At 41.3% G+C, this 18,926-nt stretch overlaps 1 protein-coding gene across 1 annotated transcript in view; it reads right to left on the reverse strand.

Annotated features, from left to right (window-relative positions):
* GALNT5 (polypeptide N-acetylgalactosaminyltransferase 5) overlaps positions 1–18,926 on the reverse strand; it is a 31,882-nt gene that overhangs the window by 3,675 nt on the left and 9,281 nt on the right. The window contains exons 2-9 of the mRNA XM_050969217.1: positions 18,643–18,809; positions 15,832–15,951; positions 14,202–14,337; positions 13,697–13,816; positions 11,950–12,067; positions 10,413–10,736; positions 4,857–4,937; positions 3,534–3,695 (exon numbers count right to left, since the gene is read on the reverse strand). Of these exons, the coding sequence (XP_050825174.1) occupies positions 3,534–3,695; positions 4,857–4,937; positions 10,413–10,736; positions 11,950–12,067; positions 13,697–13,816; positions 14,202–14,337; positions 15,832–15,951; positions 18,643–18,809 (1,228 nt within the window). The remainder of the gene's footprint in view (positions 1–3,533; positions 3,696–4,856; positions 4,938–10,412; positions 10,737–11,949; positions 12,068–13,696; positions 13,817–14,201; positions 14,338–15,831; positions 15,952–18,642; positions 18,810–18,926) is intronic.

Consider the following 18,926-nt stretch of genomic DNA (forward strand, 5'->3'; position numbering starts at 1 on the left):
ATAGCATTTGCCAGAACATCACAAAATGCTTCAGTCCTGTTAGGCTCCAAATTTAATTGCCTTTAGGATTGTTCTAATGCCCCCTGAACTCTAAATGTATCTGACTTCTAACATTACACTCTATCATTCCTGAACAATTTGAAACAAAACAACAGCCATCGTTTTTGTAGGACTTGGACAAGAGCCATGTTGTGTTCCACCAGCTGACTCTGTGTTAAGAGTTAAGTAGCCCTTGTGGTGGGGTGTCTACCCCCACACAACATGGCCGGGCAGGCCAATTAACTGCACAGGCTGTGCCTGGAGAGGAAGCCAGGGAGCAGGGAATTGATTGAAACCAGGGACAGCTGGGCAGGAACAGGTGGGGCCTATAATGCCAGGAAGCTGGTAACAGACAAAGGCTCCTAGGAAAGGCTATAACCACTCTTTGAGAAGAGGGAGGAGGATTTGGAGTTAATATACTCAGAGAAAGGAGGGGAACTGGGAGTGGTAGGAAGGAGTCCAGGGAAGGAGTGACAAGGGTTGTGGGAAAGCAGGCCATAGTTGCAGGTATAGGATCCCTGGACTGGAACCCAGAGTAGTGGGTAGGCCTGGGTTCTCCTACCACCCACTGGGGATATGGCACAGGCCAGGCAGAGGACTGCAGACTGCCTGGGCATCCTGGAAAAACCTGGTTACATTTATCCTGGAAGGGGGAACCATGGAGTGATCTGGCTGGAGGGCTTAAGTCAGAGGAAGCTGTGATTCGTAGAATGAGAGGGCTCGGTAGAATGAGAGGACAATGGGAGAGACACTTCCAGGAGATGGCATAACACCTGGCTGGAGCTAATCCCAGGAATGGCCTGGAGGAGCGCCACCAATGGTGAGTAAACCCCATGACAGTCTTCCATTCCCAGAGCAGTGTTGACTCCATTGCGCACGCACAGAAGTAAACCAAAAAAGCCATGTTTATTTTTAGTTAGAGATGAACCCTAATCACAACCCCCATTTTGAACCCTGGGCTTGAGAGGGGAAGATTAAGATTAAATCCCTTTTGTGTGGACTTCCTCAGACCTGCAGGAGGGGAGAACCAAGGGTGTTCCTTTGCTCCATTTATAAGCCTTTTGGTGGATGATATTTTCTCTCCATTACCCCACATCCCCAGTGAGCAATTTACATTCTAAGTTCTGTTTCTGCAAGGAAATGTGCTAACGACTTATTTTTTTATTTAAATGTCTCTAGAGTTCTTTCACTTGCGGTATTAAGCTCAGTGGTGCAGAAGGTGATATTTCCGATTTAAAAAGTAAGAACTTTTGAAATTGAACTTTAATCTCATCCAGAAAGTTTTGGTTCAAACTCTAAGTCTTATTTCTCTCCATCTTTTTGTTTTTTTCTGTGTGTGGTTGAAGAGTTAGACATTTTGAACTTTGATTATCTGTTGTTAGGATGTCCTTGTTCGATTAATTTCAATTTTTGTGGAAAATTTCTACCTTGCCTCAGAACTAACCTACTAATTCTGAGATTAACATTTTGTGGATTTTAGGTGGTGGCCAAATTTGAATTAAAAGGGAAACTCAATTGCAACCTTAACATTAAAGCAATTTCCACATTCCTCAGCAAAATAAGAATCACTCAGCCTGTCTCATTCTCAAATTCTGGGGTTATATTTTATGCTAACACAAAAATATCAGTTTTAATCCTGTGTTACAAATCCAATTACTATATTCAATATATAAACTTTTGTTTTTCCCTCCAGGACTTTTAAAAATAGTAGATACAATAAACCTTAATATTGAGCAAATAACTTAATTTCACTGTGCCTCAATTTCCCACCGGTAAATAGAGGTAATAATAATACTTCCTCTCTTCCACCCTGTCTCATCTATTTAGATTAAAAGCTCTTCAGGGCATAGCGTGGCACTTATTATGTGTATGTACAGTGCCTAGTGTAAATAGCCCTCATGTCTGGGACCTCTACATGACATAGTAATACAAATAATGAATAATAGTCACCCTCATTAATATTCAAAACAAATTAAATAAAATAAAACACCCAAATTCAGGAGACGTTAATAGTAACATGTTGGGCAACATTTTGTTTTTCTTTGTACAATTACAAGTCCATAGCCTTTGTTTGCCAGAAGCTGGGAATGGGTGACAGGGGATGGATCACTTGATTACCTGTTCATTCCCTCTGGCGCACCTGGCGTTGGCCACTGTCAGACAACAGGATACTGGGCTAGACGGATCTTTGGTCTGACCCAGCATGGCCATTCTTATGCTCTTCAGAGGGCCCAGAAAGGATAATATTTCATTAGTGGGGGTGGGGGAGAAAGGCATTCAAGGCTTTTTGGTATATGAGTTTTTATGGCTGATTTCAAAGGAGGGGGACTGACAGTGAAAACTTTCAACTGTCTTTCTCCCCACAAGGCTGGTACTATATGCTTCCAGTGTCCAGGGCTTTCCTAAAAACTAATCTGATCTATTTCAGTGAACTAAATGGTATAGTTCAGGCTTGTCACCAGTTCAGTCCTATGCAGGTACAATCATCTGTGTCCAATTGTGTTGAATTGGGTATTGTGGCTTTGTAAAGTGAAACATGACTTTCTGTATCCTAGCAGGAACCATCACATGTATCTAGTTTAAGGCTTGAAGTTCAGCCTGGAACAGTTTCTGACCACCAAAAATTGTCACTGTAGCTACTGTGCAATCTGGTCTCATAAATGGCTGGCAATTTTCTTTTATTTTTACAAAATATCCTGGCTTTTGTAAGGAGTGATTTGGCTGGTGGGGAGGGGAGGGAGGGAGGGGTTGAGGAGGGTTTTGTTGTTGTTTTGGATTGGCTAAAAAAGAAATAAATGGAAGGAGAGTCAATAATGGAATGTGTTACTGAATATCGATCAGGTAACACAACAGCTATACTTTTGTTCCCTAAATTGAAGGCTCCTCTAAAAGCATGCCACTTCAGAGGGGGGAAAATCATTTCTAATTATTCATGGAACTTTTTAATGCTTAGAGTTATCTACAAGCCTGAATCTTTGACTTTGTTGGGTGCAAGCATAGGAAAAAAGAGAACAAAATGTCATTTGAATGATTGTGTGTGTGTGGTTAGTTTCACTATATTACATTTTGCTTAATGCAATGCTAAGGCAGCATACTGATATACACCACCCTGAAAGGTAAATGGGGCCATGGGAGTGAAATCACTGGCAGCTGGTTAGCTTTCAATGTAACTTGGAGGAAAATAATCCTGAGGATTGAAAACTGCGTTTGCAGACTAATGATCAGAATGCTTGAAATAATTTGAAGTAGTGTACTTTAGGAAAAAGGCGATTTTTATCGACCTCTTTTTTCCTCATATCTATTCAGAAATTCACAAAGAGACAAACTGTGTGTTTCTCTTGATATCTTTATGAATTTGGAATAGTCTCTCTCACTGCCAAACACATGACAATCATACAATACCAGCAATAAGTATTGTTTTCCTTTATTTAGTTTTGTTTCAGGTGTAACTGCAGTGGTAGTGGAGGGCAAATCATTACAAATGCTCTACTTACCAGTTCTGGTTGAAAGGCCACCAATGATTTATGCAACCATTTCAGGCTATTGTTTCTGTTATCGCAAGGGTACAGGCCCAGTGTTCTCTTTGCATCTACTGGTGCTATGCAGAAATCCCCATGTTTTATTAGTCTCAGCCAAGTGTAGTTGAACTTCTGGTTCTGTGGAGGAGAAACAATAGCAAACTGATTTCAGTTTGGGTTTTGTGAGCTATTTCCCTTTACATGTCTAAAAAATCCAACCACATAACCCTAGGCTTTGTATAATTCTTCTAGATATGCCAGATTCTGTTCTTTTAGTGTGAATCTGGAGCGAATTCACAGAATAAAGTTCTGGTCTAAGGCCTGATAGTGTTCTTGGTGACCTCAGTAACCAGACTACTTCCAACTTTGATTAGAAAACAATCCGTCTCTCAAATTGCTGTAGCTGGGACCAGTACATAGCCCAATAACTCAAAGTTTTCTAATGTTTGCATTAACAACGTACTATTACAGGGATTCTCAAACTATGGTCAACAAAGCATTTCTTGGTGGCCCACAGAGAACGGAGTACAGGGTAGTTGTGAGTGTGGGAGAGGAGAGGATCCATGAGAGGATCTTTTATAAACTGGACTGTAGAAATGAAGAGTTGGAGACAGCACCGAACAAATTCTGAAAAGGGGATTTGTCTGCTACTGCCAACAACAGATTGCAATGGTGGGGCTTCAGGACTGGCCTCCCCTGATGGCATAACAGCGCCCAGTGACAAAAGGTCAACCCTGCCCCCATTAGGTCAGTTACTCTTGATGTCTATATTGGCTCATAATCAGTGGGGTATTATCCATCAGGAGGTACTTCCTATAAAAGACAGCAGAGGAAAGTAGCCCTGTTCCTGCAGCAACTGCCATGTATCCTCCCTCCTATGCTGGCTTTGTTACTGTGGTAGAGTACGCTAGTGGGTCTATTGTATTTAAAGTTTTCTCTCCACTATAGGCATGTATGGAATTTTGCATCTGAGTTGCATTTCAGCTAATTGCAGACTTCTACTTGGTTTTGGGGGTCTCGGTGCTTTCATGAAATGGTGCAGGCTCCATTTCTTATCTTATCTATCAGGCTCCATTTCTTATCTTATCTATTGCCTCTACAAACACAGCCCAGTACTCATTTCTTGTTTTACAAGATGGCATCTTTTGGCAATGTGTCCTGGAAGTAAGGATTACATGAACCTCCAAGATGGACTTCAAGTCAGTGAGGTGGTGGGTAGGGAGATTCCTTAGCATAAGCAACAAAACTGACAATATTTGACATCCACTATACAAACCAGCAATCTCTAATACATCTTACCTTGTTGCTAATGTTACAAGTCTCAAAGGCCAGAGTGGAGTTTTCCACAGTAATGCATCTAGCCATGGCTATGTTAACAATCTGGGAGCAAAATTAAAAATGGAAATTCAGAAAAGGCAATAACATCAAAGTGAGGCACAAAAACGCAAGAGACAGAACACTGCAAATAGAACAATTATAATAATACTTAGTTCTTATATAGTGCTTTTCATTAGCAGATCTAAAAGTGCTTTGCAAAAGAGGTCAGTATCATTCTTCCCCTTTTACAGTTCAGGTAACTGAGGCACAGAGCGGGGAAGTGACTTGTCCAAGGTCACCCAATATATTAATATTTAAGAGTATTACATTCTAATCAGTATAAAAACAACGAGGCGCTCTGGTTAGCATAAGAGTTTGTCTCTACATGAAAGTTAATCTGGAATAAGATAGGGGATGAACAGAAAGCAGATTAACTATTACTGATTAACTCCATGGGTGGACAAGAGAATAAGAGCATCCACACATTGATTTATCCAGGAATAGCTATTCAGGAATCTTTTAGGGCTTGTCTACGCAGGGAGTTATTCCAGAAATAATTGGTTAGCATTATCTCTTTTACTGGATGCTCTCTATAAGAGAAACGTAGCATAATCTAGGCAAACTAAAGATAACGGACCATACTCTCTGCTGGTGTCGGTGGTGCCTGTAATATCTGCTTGAATTCTTTTGTCTGCCAAGAGATGCTTTACATTAGCCTTTTTCTGGAACATAGGAGACAGCAAAAGTAAGTTTTTTTGTTAGGCACAGCTTTCCTATTGCTGCTGCTTATGCTGTAACTGTTATTGAAAAACGATTTATAAATCCTCACATTCCTGCAGCACAGTCTAACCAACCCAAATGGGCAGCAGGTTAGGAGAAAAATCCTCTTAAATTGACCTTATGCAGACAATTTGATTGCCTGGCCAATCAAATCAGAGATCAGATATCTCCAGTTATCTTGGCCACCCAAAGCTAATTCAGAGTTAAAAGCTGCTCGGAGCTAGTCATGCAGCTACACTTTGTTAACTAGAAGGTCAAAAAAACAAAACTGAAAACCATAATAGCTGGCAAAGGCTACCTGCTGTCATCAGACCTCTGACTGGTGATGGATTTAGGACACAAGTGGTGGGATACATTTCTATTCTATTCAGGCTATTATACTGCACTCTTCATTGCTGCATTTGAGCATCTCCCCGCAGGGAATTAAATTACATGACTAGTATCTGTCATGTATACTTTTCTTTCCTTCTCCTTCCCCAAGGGGAAAACTGTTTGTGGATTTTTATATCTATTTAATTTTATTATATATAATGTGATCTGTGTCATATTGCTAAGATAACTCTTCAGCCCTCACAGATAGGGTTGGCTGCCCTTGATCCAATCAGTGAAAGGGTAGTATTGGTACTTATGGTAATACGAGAGTCAGCAGCAGTTGTGTACATACCGATACTTTGGAAAGAAGGAATTTCAATTCTAACTTAGCCAAAAGGTTTATGATTATCTTTAAAAACTTTTGCATCATATTGGAGGGGAAAAAAAGAATGAGTGACCGAACATTGTCTGTCAGGAAATGCTAGTTAGAAAGTGCAGATGTGACTGAGAATTTTTTTCTTTAAAAAGTGTCTAAATATTTTCTCTTTCCAGATGTTCCTTTGTTTTTGTTGCAGTACAGGTGGCCTCAGGTGTCTTGTATCTCTTCATTCTGCCTCTTTTGCTCTATTTTCTCTACAATTGTCGTTAAATCAGGGAGTCATCATCATGATACCTTGTTAGCTTGACCATCTGGAGAAGTTATGGCTTGCACTAAGCTTTCTTGTACTGCTGTTTGAATGACCAGACAAATGGATTCTAAGGGCATTTATGCATTCTGAAGTTTATATCAGAATGCTGCTTATTCTGGGCTGAATTCTGCCAGGTACCAAATGCCTTCAGTTCACACACAAGGAAGTCAATGGAACAATATTGATTTATAACAGATGAGGAGTTGGCTAGATTGTGGGGCTCAATGGGTAGTGATCAATTGGTTCATGTCTAGTTGGCAGCTGGTATCAATCGGAGTGCCCCAAGGGTCGGTCCTGGGGCTGGTTTTGTTCAGTATCTTGATTAATGATCTGGAAGATGGCATGGATTGCACCCTCAGCAAGTTTGCAGATGACACTAAACTGGGAGGAGTGGTAGATATGCTGGAAAGTAGGGATATGATACAGAGGGACCTAGAGAAATTAGAGGATTGGACCAAAAGAAGTCTGAGGTTCAACAAGGGCAAGTGCAAAGACCTGCACTTAGGAAGGAAGAATCTCAAGCACTGCTACAGACTAGGGACCAAGTGGTTAGGCAGCAGTTCGGCAGAAAAGGACCTAGGGGCTAGAGTGGACAAAAAGCTGGATATGAGTCAGCAGTGTGCCCTTGTTGCCAAGAAGGCTAACAGCATTTTGGGCTGTATAAGTAGGAGCACTGTCAGCGATCAAGGGGCATGATCGTTCCCCTCTATTCGGCATTGGTGAGGCCTCAACTGGAGAACTGTGTCCAGTTTTGGGCCCCACACTACAAGAAGGATGAGGAAAAATTAGAAAGGATGTGGAAAAATTAGAAAGAGTCCAGTGGACTCAAAAATGATTAGGGGGCTGGAGCACATGATTTATGAGGAGATGCTGAGGGAACTAGAATTATTTAGTCTGCAGAAGAGAAGAATGAGTGGGGATTTGATAGCTACTTTCAACTACCTGAAAGAGGGTTCCAAAGAGGATGGATCTAGACTGTTCTCAGTAGTACCAGATGATAGAACAAGCAGTAATGGTCTCAAGTTGCAGTGGGGGAGGTTTAGGTTGGAATTAGGAAAAACTTTTTTTCACTAGGAGGGTGGTGAAGCACTGGAATGGGTTACCTAGGGAGGTCGTGGAATCTTCTTCCTCAGAGGTTTTTAAGGTCAGGCTTGACAAAGACCTGGCTGAGATGATTTAGTTGGGGATTGGGTCCTGCTTTGAGCAGGGGATTGGACTAGATCAATGCTTCTCAAAGGCGGTCTGCTTGTTCAGGGAAAGCCCCTGGTGGTCCAGGCTGGTTTGTTTACCTGCCGCGTCTGCAGGTTCGGCCGATCGTGGCTCCGACTGGCCACGGCTTGCTGTCCCAGGCCAGTGGGGGCCGTGAGAAGTGGTGCAGGCCAAGGGATGTGCTGGCCACCCTTCCTGCAGCCTCATTGGCGTGGAGCAGCAAACCGCGGCCAGTGGGAGCCGTGATCAGCCGAACCTGCGGACACAGCAGGTAAACAAACCGGCCCGGAATGCCAAGGGCTTTCCCTGAACGAGCGGCAGATCGGCTTCGAGAAGCACTGGACTAGATGACCTCCTGAGGTCTCTTCCAACCCTGATATTCTATGATTCTAATTGAGGAATATTTATTGTATTTTAAGATAATCATGGCTATATTTGAAAATTATAGCTGGTTGAGCTATCATTAAAAAAATGTAGCCGCTTTCCTCCCTTTTTAGATTACTGAACCTTTTATGAACTAATCCTGATTTCTGTGAGTAAATCTGCTGTTCATAAAATATTTTCTAAGTAGTTTTGATGAATATTATTCATCCTACTGGTAGCTTCTGAATGATTATTTCAGTAATCAGTATTTATTTGTATTGTGCTATTTGATCAACTCTACTGGAAAATATGATCCACATCACAGCTAAAGTAAAGCAACCTTAACCCAGCTTCACTGACTCCCCAGGGACATTGGCCCTGCTTTGAGCAGGGGGTTGGACTAGATGACCTTCTGAGTTCCCTTCCAACCCTAATCTTCTATGATTCCCTGGGGTAGAGAAATATGTGGGAGTTTTTAACCAGCACAGCAGCTCTTTACCACCCCTGGCACTGCCCTTGGCCTCGGAGGCATGTCTGAGGTGTGGTAGATTATGGCTATGTCTGCTCCTGACTGCTGGAATAACCTGGGAGGTAAATCGAAGCTGTACTGGGGGGCTGAACTGCCCCACAGCCAGCATCCGTGCCAATGGGTGTAACACTACTTATGCTCCTGCCCTCAGCAGGACAGCACAAGCACAGCTGAGGATCTGACTGATTACTTTCAGGAGTGCTACTCTTGCTAAACTAAAACTCTAAAACTAGAAAGACTTTCAGAAGCTGACAGAACTTTTTGTATTTTGTGACCTGGGATCACTGTCACTTGTTCTTAACATTCAGATTTTTTAATTTAAATTTATGCTGAAATTATAAATGAAGAAGCATGTCCATGATGCCTCAGGAGTGACTATTTTATGCTCTTGTATTTTTAGAAATGTTTCCAACTGCCCTAAACTTTGGTGAAGAAATATGGACCAAGATCAGAATCTACATTTTCTTCACACACACACGTAAAGAGATGCTGAATATGTGAATAATTAGCACATTGTGAAAATGAGACTCACCTGACACTGAAGTTCACAGACTGGTATGAATACCAGAGGAAGTTAAAGGGAAGTAAATTCAGAGAATACACACAACCTGATCCTGCTACATTCTTTACACAACCACAACTTTCATTAAAATCAATGGGAATTTGGGGTGGATAGGGAAAGCAGGACTGAACCCAAAATATTTCTGAAAAAGTATTCTGTCCACTATACCTTTGTTGCATTTATATAAGTACTGGAGACCGGGTTTTAGCTGCACTTTGGTACGGATATGACTAGGGTGACCAGACAACAAATGTGAAAAATCAGGACGGGAGTGGTGGGTAATAGGAACCTATATAAGAAAAAGACCCAGAAATTGGGTCTGTCCCTATAAAATTGGGACATTTGGTCACCCTAGAAATGACTGTGTTTGGGAGGATACGTCTATTTTTTTGTTTGAAAACAGAAATGAGGCTGTTTTTATTGTAGAAGAGAAAAATAGATTTCTAGTGCACTCTAGTGGTGTCAGGCTCTCAGTACAAAATAATTATTGTTCATGTACTATATTGATTTCATGAATAAATTATTGAAGCACTAAAAATACTGGAGATTATAGATGATATATCTCTGCATCCACCATATCTCTGTATGTAGCCACAAGGTTTCTGAAATATAAACTCTGGAAATTAGGTAAATTGTTCAGATGTTTCAGTATTATCTTGACTACTATGGGGTAAAGTATCATGTCAGTTATCACTGAAGAGGCTTGTTAATGTAAAATTTTGTCTTGGGGGGGGGGAAAAGACGGAAGTGCAAAAAAGATGGAATCTTCATTATCAGAAATATCACCAATAGAAAATGCAAAGAGAAGCACAAATACCAACCAATGGGCCATATCTTCAGATTTGTCACCTGTCATAGAGCAAAGAAAATTACTACAACATAATGAAACCATTTTGTCCTAAACCATGATCCGCAGTAAAGGTGAAATTCACCATGGCTGAGGAAGACAGCATGAGGCCCTCCACACCTCTAGGAGTCATTGAGCTTGTGTGTCACAGCCCAACCATAGAAAGTAAGTTTAAAAAGAGTGGCTGTTAGCAGAGAAATGTAAACATGCATTTGTAGTGTAATTTTCCCTTGTAATGTTCACATACCAGCCCACTGGCTTTAACAAGAGGAGCTTCCAGGTCTGGGTAGATGTTCTCCAGATACCACTTGAAGTTTTTGCACTTAAGCTTCTTCCGCAGTTCTATTTGTTGAGTCAAGTCTCCAACATCCAGGTTTTTCTGGATTAAGTGGTAACCATGTCCATAGAACAATTCTTTGTACTCATCTAACCAGACTTCGGCAACACGTGCCAAATTCCGCTCCACTGTTTTTATCCGGTCTTTAGGGAAGGAGTACGGGTTGTCATTCCTGAAAATATGTCCAACTCTGGAGCATGGGATGATCTCAATTTCTCCTCCACACATCCAGACCTGGCAAACAGAGTTTGATTTGATAAAAATGTTGGTAAATGGTATACAATAGATCTGATTTTGAAAAGTGGCCTCAATTTTTGTAGGCACAACACAATTTGTGGGTGTAACTTGCACTTATGTGTAGGCTCAAATGAAGAGAGCCCAATGGGAAATGGTCTATGGAGCAGTATTACCCTAGGGGGAACCCTCTCAATCAGGTACAATCCCTTCAGAGCTCCCTAGGAAACAGGGCCACACACACTCCTCCATCCATTAGGAAAGAGCAGCATATGCCTATCTCACCAACTTCTAGGCTGGTGTAGAGGAGGCACACAGCCAAAGCCCTTCCTCTTCCTGACCCATTTAGAGAGGTTTGCCTAGCAGAGACTGTAGCTGGTGTATCCGGTCCCTGTTTTGGGATGAAAATGAAGGTTTCTTGGGCCTTTGTATATGTATAATACTTAGGTATCTCTGCAATTCAAATACTTAGATGCCTTAATGACAGTGTTTGCATGAGCAATTAATTGGCGGTATATGATAAATGCCTCTTGGGCTGATAGACCAGGAATTGAACCAGAGACCTCCTGAGATAAAATTGTGAACTGCTACAGCTTGAGCTGAAGAGCCAAGCCTTTATAATGACTGGCACTAAAAACTCCTTTCCTTTGGGGATCAGTACACAGGGGGATCTGTAATACACTCACCCAAGAGTTATAGATGGAATTATTTTCAGGGAAAAAACTGTGGCTACAAAAATGGTGATCAGGGAGAGGTCTTGTTAAAAATCAAGTCAGATGTGTTATTCATGCAGATTAACTTGAAAATACTGATAAACAATCCTCCAAGCATTGCTGAGTTGAACAATAATTCTACACCTGGCTTGTATTAGCAAAAAATCATAAATAAATGATGAGCATAGCTTGTGGCCCATGTTCTAGGCCAAAAAGGAAGTAATTTCCACAGCAATCTTTGGAAAGGGGAGGAGTGCCTTGGGTTTCAAAGCCATGATTCCTTTTTGCAACAACGTGAATGCAAGAGTTACTGTTTAAATCAGGAGGGTTCAAAGTTCATCTTTAACTGCTAGTAGAGGCCCTGATTCAGCAAAGTACTGAAGAATTTGAATTGGGGCCTCAATGAGATTCAGAGATGATAACATTTAAAGGCTACAAGAATTCAAATTGACTAAAAGAAGCATTCAGCAACATTATTACTACTTAGGAAAGCAGCATACCTTGAACGAAAGCTCCATATTTTCACCTCCCCAAACATCCAGGCCAGGATCATATGTTCCAAGTTCAAAAAAATACTTCTTATCAATAGAAAATAATCCACCTGCCATTACGGGACACCTAGGAATGAACCACAGACCTTACATTGGTATTCTGTGAGACAACGAAAATGCACCTGCCACAGCACCTCTACACAGGGATAGCCTGGAAATCATGGACTCCCAGCTGTCCTGTGACAGGTGCTAAGTGTAACACCCTATGTTAATTTGCACTTACAGAAATGGAAACTAAACAGACACTAGATAGTTAATGAACAGAGAGCAAACAGATCAGTTTGAAGAAATGGAGAGGCCCACTGGATATGAAAATAAGCAAAACCACACTGTTTAAAATCTGAAGTTAACCAAGTGGCAGGGACAGCACCATATGCGTTACCTCGCTGTAGACAGGCAAGCACACTAACAAAATGGATACTAATGTTTTTAAAAAAGCATGTGATGGAAAGTAAACATGAGGCAAAGCCTTGGTTAGAAGAAAGTACCGTATGCTTTGGCAAAGTGGCTGAGCAAAAGCTGAAAATTTCAATGAACCACTAAGGTAACTTTCTGATAACAGTTTTATATGTCTGTCTGTCTGTTTATCCAGGTTGGTGCCAGAGGAACTGAAATATCATCTTGGGCTCAAATTTTAGATTTTATTTCTAGAGGTTTTTTTTCCTGTTAGAGACTAGAGGCCAAATGCTTTAATCACTGGTGCAAAGTAGAGTCATGAGATAAGTAGCAAGGTAATACAAAAAGAATGGATGTAAACCGGAAAGGCCACCATATAGATGATTCTCATCCTATGCAAACAATGTGTGTAGGAGAGACGGTCACTAGGAAAATGGAAGGAATCAGAGACAAAGACCACTTACTCTGTACGATACTTCCTAAAAGAGTCTGGGCTGGATTCTCCATATCACCCATTTAGTTTTGAACACAGTAAAGGGGGATGAGATGTAGGAACGAGTTACGGCTCTCTGATCCAGCACTGTCCAGCCCTGGTTCAAGTCAGAACTGCTGGGAGCTGATCGAGTCTATTTGCTGGTGTGAGGTCCCTCTGTGTCCTTACACTAGTGGGGGATTGGGTAGAGTGGAGGTCCATTCTATCATGCCCCTTATCAGCTCTTAGCCCACTCTGCTGCAACCCTGATTCATCGCCTCCCTCCTCCTACACCAAAGGAAAAAGCGAGTGGCACAAAGTGGACTTTGCTGGCTGAGGAATCCCACACCCTAACTTCAGGTGCTGACAACAAACCCAACATGATTTATGGCTGGTAGGTGCAAAGTCAGCCCAGTTCTTTTGATCTTAAGTGCATCTAATTGCAAAAGCTTGTGTGGCTTCTGACATAAAGGGACCATTTGCTGCTGCAGTGTGATTGTTCTAGTACGTGACCGTTATCTCTGGCTATGCCAGGACTGGCATCCCTTACCTGTTATGCTGAAACCCTTGAGGACATGCAGTGTCCGGCAGAATATTTACATTTCATGGGATTTTGAGCAATGCCTGCTGTGCTCTCTGCGACTCAGGTTGGCACACATTAGATGGTGCAACTTCCTATACAACTTAATTTCACAGATTTTTCTGAATGTTGGCCTTTCTGTGCCCATTTATGTAAAAGGGGAACTTTTGGCCCTCAAAAGACTAGCTGTTTGACCCTCTGATGAAGAAGCATTTCTGCTCACAAAGTGCTTAATTTTATATACTTACCTTATGATATCGGTTTCCTTGATTTTATCTTTCTCAATGACCTCTGGAGGAATCTGCCTCCATCCAAAATTCATTGGCCAGGTAAAAATCCCACGCTGAAAGTTATCCACTGTCATGTAACTAAACACAGAAAGAGAAAGCTATAATATCAAGTTTTTAAGCAGACTCATAATCAAAAGGAATAAGTGAAAATGAACTTGTCTATATAATTAAAGCAAAAATCTCAATTTCTTCATGTATCTTCTCTGAGCACTAAGCATTCATGACCTACCAAACAGTAAATGAAAATTGTGGTAACTGAGGTGACTGTATTTATTATAATATTTGTTCATGTAAATTTTTTCTTTATTCCTTGAGTGAAATAATTTGTGAAAAGTAATTAGCAGGTTAAGTAGCTTGCCTTCCCATAATTAATATTTTTGATACTTGTAATTTGTAAGTGTTCTTTTGTCAAAGTTGCTTGTATTATGATCTGGAAGTACAATATGGCATAGAATGAAATTACCTCATGTCCTTGTCACTGATTACTTCAATAACTGGGCACGCTACTTTCTTTCTGTTTAAACGGACTCTTTCCAGAAGTGGTTCCAACCATCCTACATTACATTCCACATGAGAATCTAAGAATGTCAATACATCACCTAGAGGGCAGAACCAAGAGGGGATTATTTCATTTCTAAGAATGAAATATGTTCAGTAAAGTCCATGTCCAGCAACTACTGCCCCTAACAAAAATACTCTACTCTCATGAACCCACCTAGGAAGAGCCCAAGTATGGCCCTCAGTCTGAACACATTTTGAGCTCAGTTATGATTTCCAGACAACTGTTTTGCAAAGAGTGTTTGCCTGCTCACAAAATGCCACATTCTGGCCAGCCGTGGCACACATGCATAGACAGGAGGGGAATGTGTACCAGAACGGTAGCCAGAATCCCAGGGAAGGACTCTCCCTACTTTCTCCTAAAACCCTTGTAGATGCTAACATCTGAGATGAGTGGTAAGGGACAAAGAGGTGGGTGGCGCATGCTCCATATCTGAACTGGCAGACAGAGCTGGTCAGATGCAGAATGTGGAGCAAACTCCCCCTGCTGCTTTAGTGAGTGCTTCCCAGAAGCATCTAGGAGGAATTCTTGCTAAGTGAGGTACAATTTCTCCTGTGGGTTCCAACTGCAACATGTCCCCTCCATGCTTCCTCCAGAGTGGGTATGAGCACTGGGACAGAATCTTCGACTCAAAAGTGCACCTCCTAGTAGAGAAGGCAAAACTAGAATGTAAGTCTGAAAAGGGGCACTCTTCCCTAACTCAATGCACAATATAAGGGGGAAAATGCTTCCTGAGCAAAGTGGAAGAAAAGGTAGAACCCATGACCTCAAACACGCATTCCAACAGCCTCAGAAAAACATACACCCCTTTCTGCTTACCACCCAAACAAGTTCCCAGCCAACAAAACAATGGACAAAACAAGCTTAAGACATTCCAGACAAAACTGGTTTGTTAGTAGATGTAAGCAGAGTCAGGATGAGCTCTACCTTGACATCTGGTGGTGAATTTCGGGGAGTGTGGAAAGAATTTCAAGGAGTGTGGAAAGGAATTCCAAGTGTTTGCATTGGCACACCCACCCTCAGTATATGACATCATTGGTGCAGACAATACAGACATTTTAATGACAAAATGACATGGGTCTGTGAGCATTAAGAAGTGAGGTGAGGGAAAGACAGAGGATGTTAGCATTTCTAAAATATAGAGCCTCAAGGTAACTCACTATAGCTCAAAGGGGCCAGCTTTTCGGCTGCTCAGTAAAATTGTTGTGTTTTACTTCACAAATCCTACTCAAATCCTTTATTTTGTTACTGCCTAATTTCAAATCATCCCGTTATTTAGAGCTGGTAGGAAAAAAGTCAAATAAATGTATCCTGCAAATTTTGCCTTTATTTTCCAAATATTTGATGGGCTGAGTGGGTGAAATACTTGCAAAATTCTTTGCCAAACAATGACAAAACTTGCCAAATAATATTCAGCTCTCTAATAATAGTTCAAGATGCTATGATATACAGCACAGTAATAAACGGTTACAGTAGTATAAATCTCCTATTCAGACAAGCCCAAAATGGCAAATAAGAATAACTTTCCTCTTACCTTTAGCAATCTCTGCCCCTGCTAGTCTGGCTCGTATTAAACCATGTCTTTCTTTGAGGTGAAGGAGCTGAACCTTTGGAAACTGTGACATATATTTGTCCAAGCTACCCTTGAGGTATTCTAAACAGGAGAGAAATTAGCAAATTCTTACAGATGATTGGCTTGTCTTTTTAAAGCCATAACAAAGCAGTGAAAAAAGTTCCTTCTCACTAAATTTTAAACCATCTATGAAACGCACTAGTTTTTTTTCACTTGGAGACATTCCCAAGCATTGGCTTAGGCCCTTTAGCAGCACTATTTCCTCCCTCCCCAAACTATTTGGAAGCCTCTTTGTATGAATCATGTGTTTGGAACACAGCCAATCAGAAGGGACAGGGCAAAAATATGTATTCTGTGGATGGGATTTTCGAAAGCGCTCAGCATTAGCCCAACTCTGCTCCTATGCAGGTAAATGGTAAAACTCTCATTAATGTCAATGACAGCAGAATTAGGTTACTGCTGCTCAGTTTGAAAATCCCAGCCTGTGTGACATTGGTTCCCTGCCAACCTCTGGCATTCCCCATTGAAGCTTATACTTAACATTTCCTTTAAAACTTATAAAAATCAGAATTTTCTCCTTTAAAACACTATAATTCCCATTAAAAAACTGGCTCTTAAGTTGGTTTTCATAAAGTGACTGTATTTTGCTGTTCTTTGCAAATTTTCTGTTGAATTCCAACAGCTAATATTAATGACTACAGTTAAACAATCCATCTGGTCTTAAATTGAGTGAGGAATGCAGCATTGCATGTCATTATTCTCATGTGGCACTTTATATTTGTTTGACTTTGTTGTAGGAGTGGGTTTTATTGTACAAAATTATCAGAAAGAATAAAGTGTGAGAAAGAAAGCTGTATGACAGGGGTCAGTAGCCTCTGGCATGCGGCTCGCCAAGGTAAGCACCCTGGCAGGCTGGGCCAGTTTGTTTACCTGCCACATCGGCAGGTTCGGCCGATCACAGCTCCCACTGGCCACAGTCCGTCATCCCAGGCTAATGGGGGTGGCGGGAAGCGGTGTGGGTGAGGGATGTGCTCTCCGTGGCTTCCTGTCACCTCCATTGGCCTGGGATGGTGAACCGTGGCCAATGGGAGCTGTGGTCCGCCAAACTTGTCGATGCAGCAGGTAAACAAACTGGCCCAACTCACCAGGGTGCTCATCCTGGTGAGCCACGCGCCAGAGATAGCCAATCGCTGCTGTATGAGTAAGTAGCAATCCGAAGTGTGTGTGGGTTAAATATATTGGGACAGATCTTTGCCTCAGTAAAGACAAAGTGAAATCTGAGAGAGAGTTTCAGTAAGAGTTTCTACAGTGGAGTTTGACACCTTCCTCTGAAGCATCTAGAGCTGGCCACTGTTACAGACTAGGTATTGCATAAATTGACCACTGAACTAATTCACTGTGGCAATTCCTGTTTATATAAGTTTGCCTGAGAAAGAGCCTTAGGATTTGGATCCTGAATTTTACATGTCCTTTTTTACTTTTCCAAAGGAAACAATTGTTTACATTTCAAAAGCCAACTGAAAATCTTGGCCTGAGTTTTTAAACTTTGTGGCCACACTAGAAATTCTGCTTTTTCTGCCACTCCTAGAAATACAATACCACATAAAACACAGTTCTCTCATTATTTACCACCACCCGTGACATTTCTATTGCAAGATGCCCAGTATTTTCATTATGCCACCGGCTGGTTAGTCCATACAAAGGGAAGTGCAAAAGTGAAGGAAAGTTTGCTAGAAAATAGTGTACAAATCTATTTATTTGCCTAAAAAATTGCAAATGTCTATAACATTTATATACTGAATTAATTCATTTTCCTCTCATCCTCCTTAAGTCAGTTCTCTTTTTAGATTGTAAACTCTTTGGGATAGGGATCCTGTCTTCGTATGTGTTTGTACAGCACCTAGCATGATTGGGCCATGATCTTGATTTGGTACAGGGCTTGCCATGAGGAGCTAACAATCTAAAAATAATCCCAGTTATTCAAGGCTGAACTCTGTTGTGGAGCACTGAGAACTAAAGTATTAAAAATAGGATGACCAGACAGCAAGTGTGAAAAATTGGGATGCAGGTGGGAGGTAATAGGAACCTATATAAGAAAAAGACCCCAAAATCGGGCTGTCCCTGTAAAATCGGAACATTTGGTCACCCTAATTAAAAAGCAGAGACTCAGTGGCATTGCAATTACTATGATTGTGCATGTAACTTGACTGTACATAATAGTCACCATTTAGATGCTTTCATACTACACAATAGCTTAAGAGATGAAGAACAGTACTATATGTAGCTGAGATTCCAGGGCCACTGAAGTAGGCCAAATGTAATTGAATTTGGCCAGGACTCTGTGATTATCACTCCAACTGTCATGCAAGTGTTTTAGTATCTTGGGTCGGGGCACCTATTTTACATCTTATGTGAAAGATGGAGCCTCAAGCATTACAGTTTTCATAACACAATGGGGCATTGGCTTCATATTGATTCAGAAGTAAGCATGCCATCTCCTGATTCATCATATAATCCATGCTACTTCCTCTGACGTGTTTTTGGAAGTCTCTTATCCAAGTACTACATTGGCCACATCCTGGCTGGGGGAATCAATTCAAACTGTGATTACAGCACCAGGTGGCATAACTTGGTGATTAAAACATGGGGTCAAACTGAAATTAATGAAGAAAATTATTTCTTCTCCTATACCGAATTTAAGTACAGAGAAGCAAATTGCTATTTAGCCCTGGGACACATTCATTTCCTGAATTTAAAGGAAGCTTCACCTACCTTTTGTGCTGAAGTCATCCACCAGAATAATCTCTTTAATCAGGTGAGGAGGAGATCGATTGAGGACACTGTGAACGGAGCGTAGAAGAGTGGACCACACTTCATCCACAAAACACATGATAATTGTGGTAGTTGGAAGGTCATTATGAACCAGTTGTTCTGAACACCTAAGATGTCAACAATACAAATGAACAGCATCCAGCAGGTGATGTTTTCAATGTACATGAGGCCAGAGAATTTAAACTTCTGCAAGTTTCAGTAAAACTTTGAAAGGCTGCTTGTTT

Source organism: Gopherus flavomarginatus, chromosome 10 (assembly GCF_025201925.1).
Source record: "Gopherus flavomarginatus isolate rGopFla2 chromosome 10, rGopFla2.mat.asm, whole genome shotgun sequence".
NCBI classification, from domain to species: domain Eukaryota; kingdom Metazoa; phylum Chordata; order Testudines; family Testudinidae; genus Gopherus; species Gopherus flavomarginatus.